Raw genomic sequence first — 22,200 nt, 5'->3', positions numbered from 1 at the left:
AAAAAAAAACGGCTCTCGGACGGGATCTGGCTCTTATCGTTCACTTACAAGAGCCGGCTCAAAGAGCCGACTCGTTCGAGACGACACATCACTATTCCACCCCCCTCTTGTTTAGAATGGTACGTTCCACCTGCCAGGTGTGTTGAATGTAAAAGACGTTTAAAAGTGCTTCTGTTGTTTAATTAATGTACTCTACAGGTGTGTTACTATCTTCTCTATAATGTGCGTTCATCGAACTGTAAGTGATTTATTTACATAATTATTTGTTTGTTTGTCATTTGCACAGATAATTTGACTCTTTTTGGTGGGATGCTGGTAGGCGTCATGCTCACTAGGACCAATTAAGAGCATTCATTAGTTTTTTGGGCGTTAGCTAATTAGTTAACTACAATCAGTCAACGTGCCTGAATGTTAGCTGTGTTATAATATCAATTTCTGTTTTAAACAAACACTATGGAGATATCTGTCAAGCTAGAATAACCTCAATATTGTTGGTGTCTGATTTTGGATCAATCTGACTATTTTCTGGGTTGTTGAATTTCTTATAATCTAATGACTCCATCGTGTGGCAGTGCTATGTACTGTCTGCTAGTCATCAATACCTAATAGTCTCTGGTTGTATTATATTTTTCTTTCTTTGCTTTATTTTCAAGTCATTCAGATTTGCTTCTATACAAGAATTCAATAATAAAGATTTATCCAACTTTTTTTTTACAGTTTAGCTTCAAGGAAGAGGACCCAAATATTCCCCTTAAAATAAATATGTATTATGAAATTACTTATTTTAGGTAGAAATAAGAAAAACAAATAAGGGTGGCACAAAAAATAAGAATATCATAATGCACACCATTCAGGTTAAGATAGACTTGCAATCATTTTAATTACCTCTCCTGTGCCTGAACATTTTGTATATTCAAAGTTTTGGTGGCAATGTAGATTAGTTAAGTATCTTTACACCACTTTTTATGAGTGAGAGCATTTAGAGCTCATTCACAGTATGTAAATTAAACAGTATGTTACCTGATGACACTCACCTGACAGCATGTTTATCCACATTTTGGTCTAAATATAGGCCAAGATAATCTGCACCATTTGTTTTCAACTCTTCACCAAGCATGAGATTAATATCAACACTCACCACCAGCTTTTATTAGAAGACATTTAAACAGAAAGGTTAAAAGAAAAACTCTCATAACTCTCTAAAATTCATCCAAACAATATTTCTCCAGAGAAGTTCAAGATCATCATCATTATAATCACTATCAGTTACATAGCTAAATATCTGTTATAGTGAAGTCCACAGAGAGATATAACATCTTATGAACCACACGTTGGTCGCGTGGAAGAAGTTTCATGAAACAAAAATAACTCCATAAACTGAATAAAAACACATTAAGTCGAGCTGTATGTTGGTTTGCAGTATGAAGGCTAGTTCGATTAATTCCCTGACATCCACTTGCAGTGATGTTTTTTTTTTGTACAGTTACACCTTTGCATCTCATCGTTTCTGTAGTCGTCTTCCTCTCAGACCCTCCAACCCTTGAATAAATGGCAAATCCCCTGTGTGATGGCAAAGAGCAAAAGACACAGAGAAAGCTGGCAAGAGCTACAAGAGCAGTTACAGCAAACACTGTCCAGCCGCCAAGGTTGGAGTAGGGACACCCTGTGTTGATGGTCGGCCTGATCGTCCATATTCATCCCATTGTAATATCTTTGCAGTCCTCAAGATGGTGTCCTTTCTTCTTCTGACTGAGTCCTGTAAGTCCAGGACTCTTAGCAGCACTGCTCAGCTTCAATGAAACCTTCCTTTTCATGACCCCCAAGCTCGACCTCGGCGTAGCTGGAGTGACAGCCCTGGTTGCGGAACTTCATGGAGGGCCAGTAGTTATTGGTGCGTCTCTACGAACAACAGACAGTAGTTGCTAAAGGCCAGGCAGCAGACAAAACGTGCAATAGTGGAGGAAGTATTCAGATCCTTTGCAGAAGTGAAAGTGCTAATACCACATTGTAAAAACACTGCATTGAAAATGTTAAAGGGACTATTTGTAACTTTCAGAAATGCTTGTTAACAGCGACACCTGTGGCCGTTAAGTCAACGAAAGTCAGCGTCGGGCTCGCGCTTGCTCGCTCTACATAGACGTGAACGAGCATCGCTCAAAACAGTGAGGCGACACACGTCAGCTAAAACCACAATATTACTCTATATTTCAGCTGCTTGGCAGTAATGTTAGCTGACCAGACGAAGGTCTCTCCATGAATCAATGCTGATCAGCCTCAGCCTCAAGGAAGCAGCGGGGCTCCACAGCGAGCCCCGCTGCTTCCGTAACGTTATCGCCTCCCAACCGCAGCCGTAGAGAACAGGGGAGACACCGGCACCCGGTCGGACATGATAACGTTTCTCGCTGCAGAGCCCCGTCACTTCACAAGACACGGTAAACCTCTGTTGGTCTGGAGGAGCTGCAGCATTTATTTCTGCACAAACGTCCACTGTACATTCACTAGATATTCTCAGCGCTAAACCAACTCTTCTGCAGTGAGGAGTGAGCGCGTGTTCACGCCTAGAGGTGGAGCGAGACAGCGAGAACGCGTGCTGTGTGTCAGTGAAGGCAAGCAGGCAGAGGAGACGAGAGTCCGGCCATACACGAGCGCGCATATGTGAGCGCGCATGTGTCCCGACCCGGTACACTTAAAAACTTACAAACAGTCCCTTTAAGTAAACACAGTAATAATAAGTAAAAGTAAGTATAAACGGGAAAATCAAAAGCATTCAAAGCAGTGTCAATTATACTATTATATATTATATCCTTAATTTAAACAGATGTATGAATAAATAAACTTGACTCTACAGAACATATGAATTGTTTTTTTCTCACCTGCATGAGGTAGAACGGCGGAGCAACTGTGGGATGTGTGTTGATGTAGTAGACGGCCAGTAAGGTCAGAATTACCAGCAGAACCAGTGCAGCCACTACACCTGCTATAATGGCCGTATTCTCTGTTATCCCCTTATTGTTCGGTGGACTCGTCTGTATATCTGAATGGAAGGAAAACAGAGATTCTTGTTTATGTTAAAGCATGTAGAAGTGGCCGGCTAAAGAGGTGACTGTAAACACCAGGGACAACAATGGCAAAAGTCCAGGACTTCAGGTTCTGTCCTTGACAACGTCTCGTATGTTGTGCTATTATAAATATATTCTAATATTGTCAAACCAAGATAACCATCATTATCTGTGGAGAAAGTTGAATCCAAGTCGCACATCAATTGTCAAACAAAAGTCTAGGGCTGCAACTAACAATTATTTTCATTGTTGATTAATCTGTCGACTATTTTCTCGATTAATTGATGTCAGAACATTGTAAAAAATGTCGATCAGTGTTCCCTAAAAGCCCAAGATGACGTCCTCTAATGTCTTGTTTTGTCCACAACTCAAAGATATTCAGTTAACTGTTATAGAGGAGTAAAAAAAACAGGAAATATTCACATTTAAGAAGCTGGAATCAAAGAATTTTGACTTTTTTTTCTTAAAAAATTACTCAAACTGATTAATCGATTGTTGCAGCTTTACAAAAGTCCAGTCCAGTGATTTGGATTAATCTTTCTCCAGACATGGAGACACCAGGATGATTGAGATGAACCTTCACTGACATACCTCTCTATCTGTTTCCCCCCTAGAGTCTGCTGCTTCAGAGGAGTTTACCTTTAGTGACGGGCTGGTCATCGATCACTGCTGAAGAAAGTGTTGGACCTGGAGAAGACAAGTTGAAGGAGGTCGTAGATCCCTCAGGTAGCACCGGGATGTAGTCCTCACATGTGGCTTTTGCCTGAGTGAATGCCCACAGGAATGAATCAAGAAAGGATGAAACAGCTGCTCATATCTCTGTAGTATAAATGGGAAATGTATCTCACCTCTTCAGGGCAGTTATAATCTAACCACTCTTGTCTATGCCGGTCGATACCGTCAGAACATCTGAAACTCAGAACAAAATGAGAAGAGCCAGGCTCTCCGCGGCTTCATTACAAGATAAACCTTTCAGAATTTCATCCTACCGTTGAAGTGTGTTGCACCAGCCGCAGCCAGTTGTCAGGTTGGATGATAGGCAGAGATCGCAGGTTGTGTGTTGAGGACAAGCTGGAGGAACCAGATACACAGTGTCCTGGAGTTAGAGAGGTGAATAACGAGTCTATGCTCTCATATATAAAGGCTGGTTTGTAAGGATACTTACTGGGCAGAGGTGTGAACTCAAAAGACGATCTGTTAGCAATCTTTGTGATGTTGATCTCAACACGATGATACTCGTAGATAGTACGGCGATTCGCTTCTTCAAGACAAATATCAAATGTTAGTGTGTTTGCAAGATTTATGTTTCTGCTCTTTGTGGTTTAAAGGCTTCACTGAAAAATGGGTTAAAAAAACAATAAAATAAATAAAACATATATTGTTATAACCAGAAATCATCTCCTTACTAAACTATACTTTGTTAGAGAACTGACCTGAGAGCTGTGAGGACGGGAGGCGTGCCATGAAAGCTTCAGACAGTCCCACTTTCACTGGATGCTCGGTGGAATTCATATTCTCCACCGGTATGGGGATCTGAAAAATAACAGCAGCGTTTGTTTTAAAGGGACTATTTGTAACTTTCAGAAATGCTTCTTAACAGCGATACCTGTGACCGTTAAGTCAACGAAAGTCAGCGTCGGGCTCGCGCTTGTGCCCGCGCTTGTGCCCGCGCTTGTGCCCGTGCTTGTGCCCGCGCTTGTGCTCGCTCTAAATAGACATGAACGAGCATTGCTCAAAACAGTGAGGCGATACACGTCAGCTAAAAGCACAATATCACTCTACATTTCAGCTGCTTGGCAGTAATGTTAGCTGACCAGACGGAGGTCTCTCCATGAATCAATGCTGATACTGTGTTGGCTTCTACTGTGTGTCACAGCGAGTAACGTTATCGCCTCCCGCAGCCGGAGAGAGCAGGGAGACACCGGAGTTTTGGTCGGAGACGATAACGTTACTCGCTGCGGAGCTCCGTCACTTCACAAGACACGGGAAACCTCTGTTGGTCTGGAGGAGCTGCAGCATTTATTTCTGCACAAACGTCCACTGCACATTCACTAGATATTCTCAGAGCTAAACTAACTCTTCTGCAGTGAGGAGTGAGCGCGCGTTCACGTCTAGAGGTGGAGTGAGACAGCTAGGACGCACGCGGCGTGTGTGAGAAGGCAAGCAGGCAGAGGAGCAGAGACTCCGGCCACACGCGAGCGCGCATATGTGAGCGCGCATGTGTCCCGACCCGGTACATTTATACGCTTAAAAAGTTACAAACAGTCCCTTTAAGAGTGTAGAGATGATGAAGAAACTAGTTTAGTTTAAATCCATAACTTACGTCTCTGTAGTTGAAGACAATGGTTCCATTTATGTGGAGGACCGCCTGGAAAGTAAAAGCTCCTTCAGCCTCTCGGTCCTTTAGCTGCACTTTGTCCCACTGCACCACAAATAGATTACCTGCGCAGAGCAGGAGACAGACGCTGGTCAAAGAAAACCAGGAGCTACCAAACAATACAAACTTCCCCAGAGGAGCTCCTCGCTTACCGTTGTCCGAGTACCTCACTGTTGAGTTTTTGGAGAAGCTGGGGTCAAAGTTGGCCATGAGGGGAGCGATGTACTGCGTTGCAGTCAGCATTCGATGAGTTATGTCCCCCATGAAGATGAACCCTGTGGCCAGTACAGATGTTAAAATCATATGGCATGTTTGTGCCCATTTACTACAAACTATGTCTGCTTTTTCTAATGCATGCTGTAGTTTCAATGCATTTTAAACCTCAAATCTTTCTTGGTACTGACCATATCAAAATATGGCAAGTACTGAAAGCTGGAATATGATATTTGGTCAGAAATATAATCTTGTTTACTACCTTTTGATTAGATAATTCCTAATTTAAATGCATATTTTACACTTTTATTCATGCAAAGTTCTTGTACGACGGCCTTGTGCAAGAACAACATTTAACTTTTTGTCAAATCAAAAGTTTTTTTATTTTGTTTATATTTCTCAAAGTATGGTATTAATAAATGTATTGTTTTTGTACCAAAACTCAGGTATTGTATTAGAATTAATAGTGGGAAAATGTCAAACAATACCAATCCCTTCTAGCAAGCAGCCATTGTCTTCCATTTATTTCTGTATGGGAGGGAAATCAATTCGCAGACTCCAGAAACTAGCCTAAGTTTTGTAATCCATCACACAGAACGACAAGTCTGTGTTGATTTTGTTAGTTATGTGATCGTTATGAGATGCATGTGTCTTGTTCACTGTGAGGGATTATCTATCTGTAGCAAGAGTTTGACGACTGATTTTTATACCAAATGGAAATAAACGATCACCCCCAATGTACAACTGGTTGGCATGATGTAACCTAACTCCATTTAATGTGCTCAGTTTAATGTAGCCTGTGAGATTTAGTTAAAAGCTCTGGAAAAAGCTAGTAAACGGACATGTGTAATATGTGATGAACGACGACAATGCTCCATGCAGCCATTCAAACAATAGCAATGTACTATATTGTACGGTGTGTTTGTGGCTGTTCATCTCACGGTATAAAGTCATATCAAGACATGGTTGCTTGATTAAGAAATACAGTTTGTGCAAGACAATATCAGTTTTTCATTTCTATCTCCTGCACATTCATTAGCATAGCATAATGTTGAATCAACAACCGACTCCATCTTGCATCATTATTTTCTTTGGGTTAAAAATGTAGGACAAGTCTTTAAGCAATTAAAATCATGTAAAAAAATGAAGGCATTTACAATTAACCAGATTCATTATAGCCTGGTATGTCTGAATATTTCCCCAGAGTCTCCTTCGGCACACTGGGAGACGTTCGATCTCCAGATTGGAAGAGCAAAGTAATGTAAAGCCAAACTCACCGCCAGTCGCTACGATAATTTGTCTCAAGTGGTGTCCGTAAAATGGGAAATCAAAAGAAAGCGCCACCCTCTGTGGAAAAGAAAACATGTCAGACATGTGGGTGCTAAATCAGACAGTTATATGTGTGTGTGTGTGTGTGTGTGTGTGTGTGTGCGTGCGTGCTCATCTCACCGCTGCCTGCCGGTGTGCGTTGGACAGTATGCCGTGGATCTGGACTTGGCTCTTGTGCAGGGTGTTCAGATCTACCCACAAGTCCTCAGTCTGGCTCTCTGTTGGACCAAAAGCCTGCCATGTGTAGTACCGCTGGGAGTCCTCCTGAGAGAAACAGGACACTCATTAGGAAAGTTTTCACATAACATTATTCATGGTGAGGTAGCTTAGAGTGGGTTTAACAGCCAGGGACTTGCATTATTAATCATAGAGAGTGGAGACGCTGGTATCATATGAAACTAGAGAACCTGAGGAATCCATTGGTACCGGCCATGTAAAAAATAACGCTCCAAAGTCATGCTAAATTTTGGCGAGGGAAAAACTGGCATGCACATTTTCGAAGAGGTCCCTTGACCTCTGTATATGGATATGTGAATGAAAAGTGGTTCTATGGGTACCCACGAGTCTCCCCTTTACAGACATGCCCACTTTATGATAATCACATGCAGTTTGGGGCAAAACCAATGCAGTTTTTTGCATGCAGTGCAAATGTGTTATTTTCGCCTATACTAAAATGGTGTATATAGCCCTGATACACTTTCACAATTTATTTTAATTAATTAATTAAATAAAATTAAAAACTAAAATATTGTATTTTTGTATCACATACTTGATTTTTAGGTTACAAAAAAAATTAAAAAATAATAAAACTGAAACAAACCTGCAGCTTTTTTGCTTCTCAATTAATCCTTTCAGTAATTTATCATGTAAAACATTTCAAACATTTGAGGATTTGATACTTTTCTTTGTCATATTTGATAGTAAACTGAATATTTTCATCTTCACCTTGGGCTGTAGGAATTTATCACAAGCTTTTTCACTATTTTCGGAAATTTTTTAGACAAAACAATTAATGAGATAATCGAGAAAATAATCTGCAGATTAATCCATAATGAAAATAATCGTTAGTTGTAGCCCTAAATCATATTTCATATACATCTCATCAAAAGAAACCTCAAGGGACTTCACCATCAGGCTGAAAACCATTGATTTACATTAATAATACCTTGACTAGAAGAACATTTATTGATTTATGTGTTTTGTGTATGTTTCCCCAGACGATGCCACATTAGGACAGGGGGTTCCCAACCTGGGGGTCGCCACCCTACAAGGGGTCGCGAGGATGAATCTAAAGAATTGTAAGGTAAGAAAAAAAAAAAATCTGCTACGCAACATCCTATACTTTTTCTCTACCTTTTGCTTTTGTTCTTGTGAAAAATACTCAGACAATCTGAGAAAAATCATCCTCTGATTGATCTGCTCATAAATCAAAGACAAATCCAAACAGGGCTATAAGAGCTGCTCTGTGTTAAGGGTTTGGTTGGGAACCACCGCACAAGACATCTGGGATTTATCTCCTCTATTTCTGTCCAAACAGTTCCACTTGGGGGAGCTGTTTACACATTGCACACGGTGCTTTGACTTGGTACGGATCTCCAGTCTTGATGGCATTATTAATGTATGCCACAGTTCAAGGTGACAGAGAGCAATGGTTCTGGGGTTTAGTGTGGGCTCAGAAAGTGGAGCAGTTAAATGCAGCGCTCTCACTGCCTCTCCGGCTGCTCCATATACAGCAAGTGACCCACTTTTTTCTCTCATCTCCACTGCCTGTCACCAGCCAATGTTTTCTAGAGGAGGGGGGTGTGGGATTTCTAGGTGAGGAGAAGGGAACAATCATATAGTTTCCCTCACAGCTGACTGATTTATTGAAGAGATTCCCATTGGACAAGAGGTGGAAGGTTTTGGAAATTGGGATCAGACCTCCCCCGAAAAAGGCAACAGCATCTTGTCCAAGTGAGTCATTCACATGCACGCTCACGCGCACGTACTCACGCTTAAACAAACACTGTAAGTTGGCAGGACGAGGCTGTCGTCTGCTTTCAATTTGAATTGGAGGGAGAGGGGAAATAAAAAAAAAAAAACTACAACATGATTTATTTGGGTTGAATTTTACTGAGGCTGATTGAAGTGAAAGAAGAGTCTGCGACATAAGACACTAATAAAACCTCATCATACACACTCAAACAAACACACACACAGATGCAAAAGGTAATGAGGGGAAAATGGCCCGGGACAAGTCCACCTGACGGAATAACAGTAACCTCCACTCAAAGCTTCTCTAGCTTGGCAGTGTAAAGATGATGACCCCGTAGTCAGGTCAAAGCTTCTACAATGCAGTTAAATAGCTCCTTTAAACCTGATTATAATCTATTAGTTTCACTTCATTCATTCATCCTGACACTAGCTGTGTTTACATTCAACTGTCAAGCAAATTTTAAGTGAATTTTTTAATTGTTGCAAAAAAAATAAAAGTGAATTAGGGGCGTTTCCATCAACTTGAATTGAATTTTGCAGCTTTTCTAATGCAATACTTCAAAATGTTCATATATATAAATATGAGAATGGAAACATGGTGTTCATTGTTGCTGATTTCTTGTTGTGAGGGGGAATATTTTTGTTTTGTGTTGACCAAAAATAAGCAGGAGCGAGTGACATATCCGTCATGCCTACATCATTTTCAGGCAAAACGAAAGCTACGGCAGCAACCTTTGTTTTTTATGAAGATCTTAGAAATATGCAATTTTAAGAGCTCTCATGTCTTACTCTCTAAGTCAACTTATAACAACCTCTAGAACCATTTTTGTGGCAATTTTTCTGTCGCTATTTTTCATGGATGCAGCTATAGTAGGTAGCTAGTTATATAGGATTTTTGAAGCATATTTTTGTAGTAGCAAAACGGTGTCACATGATGCCATTGGGCCCAAAAAGACGTTCCCCCGTAGACTTACGTGATCTCTTTTTTTCCTGCTAAAATAGTCGTGTCTAGAAGGTAACCCGCAAATTGCGAAAACTCTCGAGATTCGATTCCTATCTTAACCGTAACCATTCGAGGTCAACGGGGTCAAAGTCTTACCACAACCATCTCGCGAGAGTTTTGCAATTTGCGTGTTACCTTCTAGCCCCGACCAAAATATTGTCCATCAGGTGATATTTTTTTTGAGGTAAATCAACTTCCCAGTACGAACATTTCTGTAGAGACATTAAATATGACATTATGGTAGTCCACTCGATTACAGTCCAGAATGGCGGAGGCGTAGGTCTGCTGCTGGGCGCTGGCGTTGCAATGGAACATATAATTGACTTTCACTTCTTAGCAATAAACATTCTTTGTGAGACAGTCCATTAAGCAGGTTTCTCTAAAAAAAAATCTGTCATTTCACCCAGCAAAATCTACGATCATCAGCTAGAAATGAGAGGCTGCGTTTGTCTACGTTTGTCTGAAATCGAGGACGCGTTGTTTAAAAAACTGTATATGGAAAGCTTGAAAGGCGTAGCAGCAATGGGTCAGTTATTTGGATCTCACCACGACGCGTGTCATGTTGTCAGACAGGGTACTGATATCAAGTCCTCTTCCTTCAGTGTCGCGGGCTTCTCTGTGTTTGTGTGGGGTCTGCTGGTCCCTCCTGGTTCTATGAAAACCGGACAGACCCCCATCTGTCTGCAGAGGCGTCCCACTCTGTGCATCTAGAACAAGACAGACATTATGGTAACTGAACAGTTAACACACATGTGGGCCCTGCATGCAGAGACAATCCAGGAGGACTGAATCCATGAATGAACAGATGTTTCTTGAACTCTGCAGGGCCAAGATGTCTTTCTTGCCATGTTTTTGTCATGCTGTAGTAATTCTTCACCTGTTATTGACCATCAGATCCTCACATGAACAGATACATTCCTGACTGATTGACTTCTGTTCTTGATTTCAAAAAGTGTGAAAAGAGCTCTAAAATTATCTGGTAAAATCTTTAAAAGGAATTGGAACGGTTATAAACCCCGCGGTCACATCTGCTCATTATTGGTTGCCATAATTTGGATCATTAACAGACAGACACGTCCACAGAAAATATAATCCATGTTTAGAACAATAACTCACACAAAGACAGGAAAAAAACAGGAAAAACATTTTCACGAGTGCATTTCCTTTACATCTATCATGCAGAAATAGTGCCATGATTTCTTTCTTATTTCTACATTTTAAACTAATAATGTGGCGTGTGTGTATTTTGGCTGAACCACAGGTTATTAACTAATTGTGAATTATGATACAAGCTTCATTTGGAGTCAGCGTTCTTTATTGGCCAGTTATTCCCGTGAGTATTCCCGTCTCTGCTGACCACCTACATTTGTGTGGTTTCTTGTCATCTGTTCTACAGATCATAGATGGGTGTTTATATTTCTTCACATTTGGAACTTCTTTTTTTGACAATAAACTCATCCATGACTCACTGTCCCGTGCACGTTTTATGTGAGATCAGCAGAACTCGCTGATCGTTCAGCCGAGCCAAGGCTGTCTTCATACAGAAGAACAAGTTGAAGGTTAAATCCAGTTTGCCGTCTAGATTTTATGTGAGTTGTTATTGAGTAATAGGATGTTTATGAACATCTTGACAGAGGGAAAGACAAGAGCCAACCTGCGGTTCAGACCCCCCATCTCAGTCTCTTTGTTTTTAAATTGTGTTAACAACATATGACCAAAAGTATGTGCACTCTGGGTCCGGTCCACATATTTTTTTGTAGTTTTGGTCTGGAGCTGTTTTTCTTGGTTTGGCTTGGTCTGTTTGATCCAGTTAAGAGCGTCAGACAATCGTTTGCTTCCAGCTTTGTGGCAATAGTCTGGGGAAGGCCCCTTTCCTGTTCATGACAGTGGTTTCCTCAGTTCGGTGTGAAAGAACTTAACTGGCCGACCTCACAGATGCTCTTGTGGCTGAATGGGAGAAAGTCCCTGCTGCCAGGTTCAACATCTGGTGGGGAGTCTTCCCAGAAGAGTGGAGTCTGTTATAGCAGCAGACTAATGCCCATTGTTGTGGAATGGGATTTTTAACAATCACATATGTGTAATGTTTGGGTGTCCACATATTTTTGACCTGCATAGTGGAAAGTAAATGTTTTTCCTCTGTGCTTAATGGGTTTAGATGGCATCAAAATATTACTACGACTTATTGGATATTTGGCATTTGGACTCTCTTTGTTCACTATTTGTTGGATAAAGCAGATGTTAGCAGTTGACCGTTAAAGGAATAGTGCAACATTTCGGTATGTCACGGTGAGGAAATTTTCCCACCCGGTTAATAAACTTTTGAAAACACCGGTGTTGCATTTTACAAGAGAAGATGACGCTGAATGTATGTAGAGCGCTTACTTTGATCTTTAACATTGGATGGCTGTGTGTCTGGCCTATCTGGTCCAGCTTTCGCTGCGGGGGCCGCAAGTTCCAACCCGGCGCCGCTGTGCCACGCTCTCCGGCTGTGACCGCTCCGTCCTCTGCACGGCTTCATACCAAAAGTTTACGGGTTTATGGTTCCCTATTAGGTTTAAATCCGAAATATTGCCAAATAGGCGCTTTTGCTCTTCGCTTTGACACCAAATCCCCTGCCATCGTCCTGTCTGTCAACTCTCTCGTCCCGTGTGTGAAATCTGACTCCTGCTACTCTGAGCTGAGACTTACATTTTCAGTTTGTAGTGTCCATCGGCCAACTATGTATTGATAACATGGCGCTAACATGTGGAAATGAATGGGTTTTATTTCTATAAAACAGCGGGCAGGTAATGTAATCGGTGTATGCCTGAACACCGTGTAACACTGACTACCGCGGCAAGCCTACCTATCAGCGCCTCTAAAGCTCGCTTATTAGCATGTAATGTCTTATTTTAATCCATATAAAAATTGGAAGTGTACGACAAGTTGTGGTTATGTACAGGGTTACGTGTGGGACTATTTCTTGGCCAGACGCTGTAAACTGTTATGGTATACTGAATCAAATTGTAGTTATTTTTAGGCTCACTGAAGGATATATTGAGTTGCTCTTGTTGCATTCAAATTGAATGAATTGAATTAGATGCATCAAACAAGCGAAAAAGAAAAAAAAGCGACTTAGGAGACAAAATGGGACAAGAGAAAAGAAACATAGAGAGGTTATCACACACACAGGGGAAATGGATCTAATGAGGAATCTTGTTTGATTATGGTGCAGAGGAAGCTGTTTCCACGGCTTCAGAACAAGAGGCTCCTAATTGGGTCAGATTGGCAGCACTCATCATCATCATCATCATCATCACTAAACAGCTGAGGAGGCGAGGCGTCAAACAGCAGGGATGAGGAAGAGCTTTGAGGGGGAGGAAGACTGGAAGTGACAGATCAGGAACCATGCATTAGTTCTTATAGACGTCAGGTCCTTTAGGAATGCAGACATCCTGTATATGATTGTATATAAACCGTTTTTCATTTTGCAAACTTCTGAAGTGTTTGAGCTTCTTTCCTGGAGCTTCTTGCCTAACTGTCTGCATGTGGGCCTGGATGAACTACCAACAAAAAAAAGGGCTAAGAAGAGTTCAAGAGTGGGCTGGACTTTGCATAAGTGATGCTGACCTCTATAGCATGAGGTCTGGCAGACACATGTGTGTATGTGGAACCTGCTCTGGGAATGTACAAAGTGGGGCAGAAAAAACGTCCTTGTCAATTTGAAGCAGGGCCCAAAAAATCCAACGACTAAAATGACAGATGTGACCAATTTGCGGTTGGTTTAACAATAAATATACACTAAGATGCCCCCTCTATTGGAATAAAATGCATGGAGATTATTCTGACAGTCCTCCAAATTTAGAATATTCCTGGTAACTGTGTGAATTTCAGATTTCCGGCTGTTTAATCCAACATATCTTGTCGTGCCAGGACCGTTGACCTGCGTGAGAATTAAACCTCTAATCCTGCAGATTTATTTTTAATGATTAACAAACATACATCCGCTGTTTTAAGATGATGGTATCCACTAAATCTGTGTCTGCATTGCAGCACCCACCTTATAAATCTAGTGGGTGTTGGGAGCCACGTCGAACTAGGACGCATCGTTTTGAGCCATATACAGTGTGCTGTGGATATACACATTGTGTTCATTCATCCATTCACCATCTCCCACGTTCCTATTTCCCATTCCCTCTGTCTCTTCCTCTGTCTTTTTACATAATACCTACAGTAGCTCTGGCGTTCTTTCATTACTTGTTTTTATGTCTTTAGCAGAATTCAAACTATCCATCATTTCATGTTGACACCAAAGAAACATAATATTCCACATATTTTTGCTATTTGAAAGCAGCTTTTGAAGGCTAGACAGCAGCTGGACAACACAGACTAGATGAAAAAAGCCACCTTTCCTCAACTGAGACAAAAGCTAAATGGTCTTTCAGTCTGTTCAGCTGGATAAAGTCCAGGTGGTGAAAACAATCTCTGTCTGGTTAAATGCACAACACTTTGAAATCCAAGCACATTGGAGGATACACCGAGGGCACAAAGGCATGTACTTGGTCCTGGAAAGGAAAAGCGAATTATCTGCAAGCCCAACAAAAGAGAACAACATCTTTGCTCCAGAGACAGAGTCGCTGAAGAGAGTGAACGATTATGTACCGTCCAAACACAGCAGAGGAGACATGATTAAACCTCAAGATACAAACAAAGTCTTGACCCTGCGGCGGTCCCGTATCGTTAGTTCGTGTCAGGACAAGGATTAACAAAGCACCTGTTGACTTCTGGCAAACTCATCATTAGTGGAACAGTAATCACGACGCAACATCGCTGCTATGTATGTCAGCGTGTGTCATTGCAGTTCAGCACAGTGGTTTTATTGTCATTGGAATTTAAAAGGGTGATCTGTGTTAAACCAGCCTGGAGCTTATGGCGTGGGAGGAAGCCATTTGGCACCTTAACACTCGGAGGAACAGCAGTAACCACAACACACAATCACAAACACTGGCAGCTGGACTGATAAGGACCGGAGAAGAAAAAGGAAAAATGTGGCGTTTAGATAAATATGGACAAATGGATCAGGCTCCGAGTTTACAGAATGTTTAATTTACTGTCATGGAGTTGTTTCTTGTTTACGTTTGGAACAGATTTTCCATTTTTAGTGCAGCTGACATGTAGTTCCAGTTTGCAGATTGTTCCAGTTGTAGTCTGTTTTTTCAGTGTTGAAGTATTTATATTTTCCACAATAGGATCATTTTACAGTCAGGTGGTCCATCATGCAGGTGAAGTAAATCTGCATGGAGCTTTTGCGTAGAGTTTGGTGACAGTCTTGACGGTGCTGACCACAGACTGTATATAAAGATGTATGACATGAGAGCTCCCCAAACATCTGGATCGCCCCCTGGTGGCTGGCTGCAGTATAGATCATAAACCCGCTTCCTCAATGTTAGCGGATGGGACAAGTGCCAAACTAAAAAGGCAAATTGCACGTCAAATACATTTTTCCCAAAGATGGTTTCTATCATTTTAGGTAGTTCTTATCACGCTGATGTTTGTTCAAGTGTTTTCTGATAAGTTTGGTTTTAATTAGTTATTTGATGCTATAAAAAGGAGGTGAGACGTCATGATTGACAGCTGTGAGTCTCTCTCGCTGCCTCATCACTACTGCGCAGACTCTGGCTCCAAATGACATCAAAATCTCAAGATGACATCTCTCGTATCCAGAATATTTTCCCTTCTGTACAGTGGGAGGAAGTGAAGACGCGTCGTCCATCTATATATAGTCTGTGGTGCTGATCGTTTCAGAGAACAGGAACAGCCCTGCAACCAATTTGAACTCTGCGATGTGTTCAATTTGGTGATGTGGCATGGTTTGCAGTCGTGAAACCGGAGTGGATGGTGCAAATACATCCCCTTCAATCGAAGTGATTGAGAGCGTAGGAAGCCACCACAGCACCGCCTATTTAGCAAAGACCTGTTCTACTTTCTGGTGTGAGCTGGCACTGAGATGATCAGGCTGTGGGAAAAGAGCCCAAAATAGGGACACCTGCTGTGCAGCGGTGAGGCTGACAACTTGAACTGAAGCATTTGGTTTTAGTGTGTTTTAGTAGTGAAGATGTGCTTGGACATTTTGAGTTGTCTTATGTTAAGGGGGGGGATCTATCTATCTGTGGTGTCTCCGCAGTGTGTCGGGTCGTCCTCTGCAGAGCCAGGCCCCTGATCAGAGGAACTGGGACCACAGGATAGGCCAGAGAAACTGGAGCACCGCTGATTGTCGGAGGAGGAGCGGGAGCGGAAGAACGGGGGCTGGCTAAAAATAATGCATCTCCAAGGAGAACAAAAATACATACATGCGCGTACACTCGTTCAGACACACACACACACATAGGAAGGCAGCATACATATACAGGTGATGCACGGAACAACCAAGCACAGTATTTTTGGGTGATTAAATACAATTTGGGATGAGATAAAGCAACATAGAAAAGCAAGAAACTTTCCAAATTAGGCTCATCTGCTGCTCTCATTGATTTTTTTCTACTTTAATAAAAATTCCTGCTGGAATGAAAATGCCAGTCGTGATTTACTGGTTAACCTCAAACATTTATCTGCTAAAATGCAGGATTTCCAATCACATGATTCAAATTTTTCAGGCAAGTGAACCCCAGACATTTGGTTCTTCAAATCGGAAATACAGCGGTTTTTGGAATGGCATCCTGAGAAAATCCAGACACACACATACACACACATGCACACAGTCTTTCATACGTTTCCTGTGACTGACAGAGTAATGTCAAGGGACCTGATAGCTTCACACATATGCAAATCCATCATCAAAACAAAGTTCCCAAAAACACTTTTCAAGCTCGCCTGTTGCCAGAGTTAGTGGGAAGAATTCAGGTCATATAATATTTCTTTTAACCTGAATATTTGGAAGCAGCCTTGACAGTCTATTCTGCAAAAATGCAGTCAAAATGGTGTTAATATTAGAAGAAATATGTCAAATATGCACGTTGGCATTGAAGAACGGGGGCTTACCTTGATGCTCTTGAGCCCAGACTCTCCCCAGCTCAGCCTGGGAGAGACAGATGAGGAGAACAGCACAAAGCCCCATGTCCAGCCGACTCTTCTTTCTCCCTCCTTCCCCGACTCGTTATCACTCCTCTTCTTTTCCCTGTTTCCCCCTCTCACTTTGGTGGAAGGAACGGGGCGCCTCACTCCTCCACTCCCCTGTCTTTCTTCTCCTCGCCTCTGCTCTCCCACACAGCTGCTTTTTGCTCACCTCAGCCAAGGTTTACTGCTTTTCTCTCCCTCCTCTGTCTGTCTGTGTCTCTTCTCTGCTTTACGTCCTTGTTTTGCCCTTTAGAGTAACTTCAGGGATGACGGGGTCCATGTCAGGAAAAGAGTTGACAAACAGCTGGAGTGTTGCAGAGTGAGGTGTTTTCTCTTTGCTCTTCTTTTGCTCCAATCTCAATATTTTTTTTCTCCTTGAAATAATTCCTCACTCCCCCCTCTCTTTCTTTCTGTCTGTCTCTTTCCTTTCGTTTGTCTCTCTCTAACAGAGCTCTGGATTATTGTAAGACTTCCACAAAGAGGAAATATTTATACATTTCTACATTTTTTCATTCCTTCCAAACAGAAAAAGGGGGTTGGAGTTGGGAGGAGTTTGTCTCCCCCATGTGGAAGCATGTTGAACCAAAACAAATGATGGGATGTTGTTAAATAGTTGACATTTTGAGAAAAGCTTCCCCTGTGGTTGGTTTGAAGAAATGTTAAACAGATTAACGCAAAGACTTTCTTTTTATTTGTTCTTCTTTTACAAGAGCTCATGTTGAGAGTGGAAAAAAAGTTTTATACACAGGCACAGTTTGCGTTGGTTCAGGGGGCTCAATGACGAATAACATCGACCTTATTGTGTCGTCTTATTGATAGAATAAGAAACCAACAAGATAAGAAGATAGATTTGTGTTATTTTTATTTACTTATAGCCTAATAACATCAGACACCCTCTGTCTGCACACCGTTAAATATGCACTTTCTGTTACGTCATGTAAACAAACCACGTAAACCACAAGCTGTGCGCTCCAGATCAGACTGGAGACTTAACCACTTAAAAGATAGGTGAGTAGTACTTGCTCTCTCCCGACATTTGTGTTTTTTAAACAGAAAACACAGGTTTTATACTGCAACATTTACTGAAAATGACAATAACAAATACAATACAGCTAACAGTAGCCTGAGTAAACTTTCAGGCGATCTCCTGGAGCTCCAGCTGTCACCTTATTCAGGTGTTTGTAGTGAAATGAGGAGGTATTGTATAGATAACTCCTCATTTCAACATCAAGAATCAATCCTTGTCCATTGCAGCGCTTTCAAAGCGAGTGACAGGAATAAATACAAACAGGGCGTCCGACAAAAGTTCAGCTCAAAACATTGCGCTGTGCAGCCAGTTGGTTCATTCCAATAGAAAACAATGCAATCAAACTGATTTTGTCGCTGACGCTTGCTCGCGTCGTATCCTGTTTGGAGGGTGTAATATGTTAGCTACACACATCCCAGTACATTAGACCTCTCTGCGTTGTACACATTACATTAACTCTTAATTTTTTTGTGAACCCCCAACCTTAAAGGTCCCATATCGTGCTGATTTTCAAGTTCATACTTGAATTTTGTGTTTCTACTGGAACATGTTTACATGCTGTAATGTTTTAAAAAAACTTAATTTTTCTCATATTGTCTGCCTGAATATACCTGTATTTACCGTCTGTCTGAAACGCTCCGTTTTAGTGCATTTCAACGGAATTGCAACAGAATTTTAACGGAATTGCAACGGAACTGCGTTGCTAGGCAACAGTTTGGGTCCATGTTTTCTTCCTGTCAGCTGATGTCATTCACATACACTGCAACAGGAAATAAACTGGGACACATTTAGAATGTTTATGTATAAAACCGTGTAATGATCTATATATTGTATATTTGTGACACCACAAATGGACAGAAATCCTAACGGCTTGTTTCAAACGCACAATTTCTGAATACGGGTTGTGTGTATTTCTCCGTAAATTGAGCATTTTGATAGTAAAGTAGTATTTATATAGCACTTAAACCTGCTTTATAATATAAAAAACATGAAAATCTCACTTTTCACAATATGGGACCTTTAAAGTTTAAACTGTGCCTATGGTTTTATATCTTTCAAATCCATGCTGAAGAGTTGTTCCTGTTCATACAAACTGACCTGACTGATTGTTCTATCTTCCATTTGAAAGGGTGTGTTGATGTGGTTGGTATAAGAATGATCCAGATACCAACATTTTAATGTTTAGAAGAAGCACTTAGGAAGTGATGCTTGATGAAAACTGCTAAGAAGAATCCTTATATGCCCATTTTATGACCTCGTCCTCCTGGCAGTCTGGAGGGTGTATCTAGGCTAGTGACAGGGTGGTTATCAAGCAGCCTCAGATGTTTGGAGTCTGTTTCCTGCCGCCAGTTCTGTAATTAATACATTAATTTAATTTCAATGGAGACTGTCCAGAGAGTGTTTCTTTATTCATCAAATTGCTGCAGTTGGCAGGATCCCAACACAGCTGGACACGGATAAGTACAAGAAGGATTTATTTTCCTTTTGCCACTCGACAGGGTCCAAAAGTGAAAACTTCACTATTTGCCATAAGTAGTGCGAATCACTGAACTATATAATAAACTGTTTATAGACACTGAATTGTTTTTGAGGAGCTCCTGGAAGAATTTACACCCCGCTCACTGATTAGTAATGCAGAGCAGAGTCTGAATTGGACTGGTATGGGCTCCACAGTTATTTAATCCACAAATTAGTAACTTCTGAAAGTCTCCAGTTGCATTCAATGCTTTTGTGCATTAATGCATTAATGCTGCCTTAATCCAACATGTTTTTCAGGAACCTAGGACACCAGGAGCACATCTGTTGCATCCGTTACAAGAATTCCAGTCCGTCGTTGCTGATTAGTAAGTAAGAAATGGCCTCTTTTTGGGGTCCAACGGCTCTAAGAATCAGAAGCAGGAAGAATTTAAAGGTCCAAAAACCTAAAACACCTACAGCAGAGAATAAGAGAAACTCACCGTACAGATGAGAACGTCTGTGTTGCCTTGAAACGTAAAATTGTGTGTGCAAAAACTGCTTTTATATGAGTGTTTGTTTGGCAGCAGCTGCTGTCGAGTTAATATAGTCTATACATACAGTATCTGTGTTGACCGCCTTTGTGATGCTTTATTCTGCTGTGAAAGTGACTTATGGTATGTGTCCACAGCCTCCATGCTTTCCACGCCCCCCATTCATTGTCTATGTAAGCAGCCGTGCAATGCATTCTGGTAGCGTGGCGTCGCGATTCGAGAGACTAGACGTCACGACGCCCGCTCCTCATTTGCATAAAGTTGAGGGCTTGTCTACTTTATGCAAATCACGGGCGTACGACGCAACTCGCCGCTTCTCGAAACTCCCGAGGATCTTTTAAAATAAACGTTGTTGATCCAAAATAAAGACAGATTCAGCAACTACATGGGTTATTTCTCGCCTCAAATGTTTTCAGAAACACATTTCAGTGAACTATTTACGTGAGATAAGAGAAGAAAGTTTCCAAACGAGCCTCCATACTGGTTCCGGTTTGAAAGCTGGGAGCAGCAGCCAACGGCGGGAAAGCGTTCGTCCAATCAGGAGCCGAGTGCCTTGTTTCTAGGGAAATGGTGCATTTGTTTGGGACTATTTTCAACCGCGTGTGAATACATATTGGGTGCCCTGGTGAGTATTTATAGCAGAACTCTGTGTGTGGGATTGACCCAAAATAAACTACATTCATGGTAATGAATGAACATGTGAACATGTCACCCAGTGTGACTCATCTGTGTGTTTTTAATCGTATTTGGATAATTGAGCTCTATGTCACAGAGGAAGAAGCTATATCAGGCTACACAGATGACACGTGTTAGTGGGATCAATTCATTGTTTTGGTCTTTTCACAGGATTAGTTGACAAGAAAGAAAATTAAGAACATAACCAGCTGCATCCTTTGATATTTGCAGCACGCGATGTTCTTGATTATATCTCCCAGTGGGATGGGATGATGACATATCGGTACTATTATACCAGTTTATTCGTACCACACCGCCATGGCCCGGTGCATGCAGCTGCACGCGGAATACACAGTGATGTAGATTGATGCACGACATGTGGAACCAAAGTTCACAACCGCCTTTTAGCCGTATGCCATTAGCAGCAAATGCTGAGATTAGCACAACAAACGGGTTGGCGTATGAGTCAGTCACACTATGGCAACCGCTGTAGGATGTGAATGGAAACACATCCAACATGCTAATGCACATTCTATGGCATCACCCAGACGTGCCAATTACCGGGAAGGGTTAAAGGGGACATATCATGCTCATTTTCAGGTTCATGTTTGTATTTTGTGTTTCTACTAGAACATGTTTGCATGCTTTAATGTTAAAAAAACACATCATTTTTCTCATACTGTCTTTCTGAATATACCTGTATTCACGCTTTGTCTGAAACGCTCCGTTTTAGCGCATTTCAACGGAATGGCAACGTAATTGCGTTGCTAGGAAACAGCTTGGGTCCATGTTTACATCCTGTCAGCTGATGTCATTCACATACACTGCAACAGGAAATAAACTGGGACACATTTAATATGTTTACGTTTAAAACTGTCAAATGGTCTAAATATTGTAGATTTGTGACATCACAAATGGACAGAAATCCTAACGGCTTGTTTCAAACGCACAGTCTCTGAATACAGGCTTTGTGTATTTCTCCATGGATTGAGTGTTTTGATACTTTCACAGTATTTATATATCACTTAAACCTGCTTTATAATATAAAAGACATGAAAATGTCACTTTTTACAATATGGGACCTTTACGTGTTTAATGTTAAAATATAGCCATGGTGGAAGTAATTGAAACTCTGCTCCCATTTTTATTCTATGTATTTTCTAATTTCAGTTTCACAGCATAAGAGATGCTTTTCAGTTTTATAGCCTATTGTGACCTCTTTCCTTCTGGGAGAGTGTCTGTTCATTGTTCGTAGTTTGTACAGTGTAATACATAGGTGTTTTAATTGTTCCTTATTTTTATAATGAAAATAGTTTACCAAAGTTGCCAGTGGGCAAAATGCGACGTCAGTGTTTGATGCCTGCACTACTGTCTGTTCAAAATAAAGGAACAGAAACTTATCCTTATGCATTTGGGAAGGAACTGAGACTTTTGTGTACCGT

General features: G+C 41.3%; 1 protein-coding gene and 1 long non-coding RNA gene across 2 annotated transcripts; one reads left to right on the top strand and one right to left on the bottom strand.

Annotated features, from left to right (window-relative positions):
* The first annotated feature begins 119 nt into the window (after positions 1-119).
* Positions 120-16,535, top strand: LOC141758054 (uncharacterized). The gene is made up of 5 exons (XR_012591806.1): positions 120-238; positions 1,720-1,891; positions 3,674-3,785; positions 8,196-8,281; positions 16,119-16,535. It is a non-coding gene; the product is annotated as an uncharacterized LOC141758054 (long non-coding RNA).
* Positions 1,130-17,555, bottom strand: LOC141758052 (plexin domain-containing protein 1-like). Its single transcript, XM_074619121.1, has 13 exons — positions 16,973-17,555; positions 10,502-10,662; positions 7,099-7,242; positions 6,927-6,996; positions 5,589-5,711; positions 5,383-5,501; positions 4,493-4,592; positions 4,225-4,320; positions 4,049-4,130; positions 3,908-3,968; positions 3,699-3,822; positions 2,874-3,034; positions 1,130-1,899 (listed from the first exon to the last, which is right to left on the bottom strand). The coding sequence occupies exons 1-13, from the start codon at positions 17,046-17,048 to the stop codon at positions 1,774-1,776; spliced, it is 1,443 nt and encodes a 480-aa protein (XP_074475222.1). The 5' UTR covers positions 17,049-17,555; the 3' UTR covers positions 1,130-1,773.
* Between the last annotated feature and the right edge of the window lie 4,645 nt (positions 17,556-22,200).

This window comes from Sebastes fasciatus, chromosome 20, assembly GCF_043250625.1.
Source record: "Sebastes fasciatus isolate fSebFas1 chromosome 20, fSebFas1.pri, whole genome shotgun sequence".
Classification (NCBI taxonomy): Eukaryota; Metazoa; Chordata; class Actinopteri; order Perciformes; family Sebastidae; genus Sebastes; species Sebastes fasciatus.
Note: the sequence above shows the minus strand (reverse complement) of the source record. Positions and strands in the feature narration are given on the sequence as shown.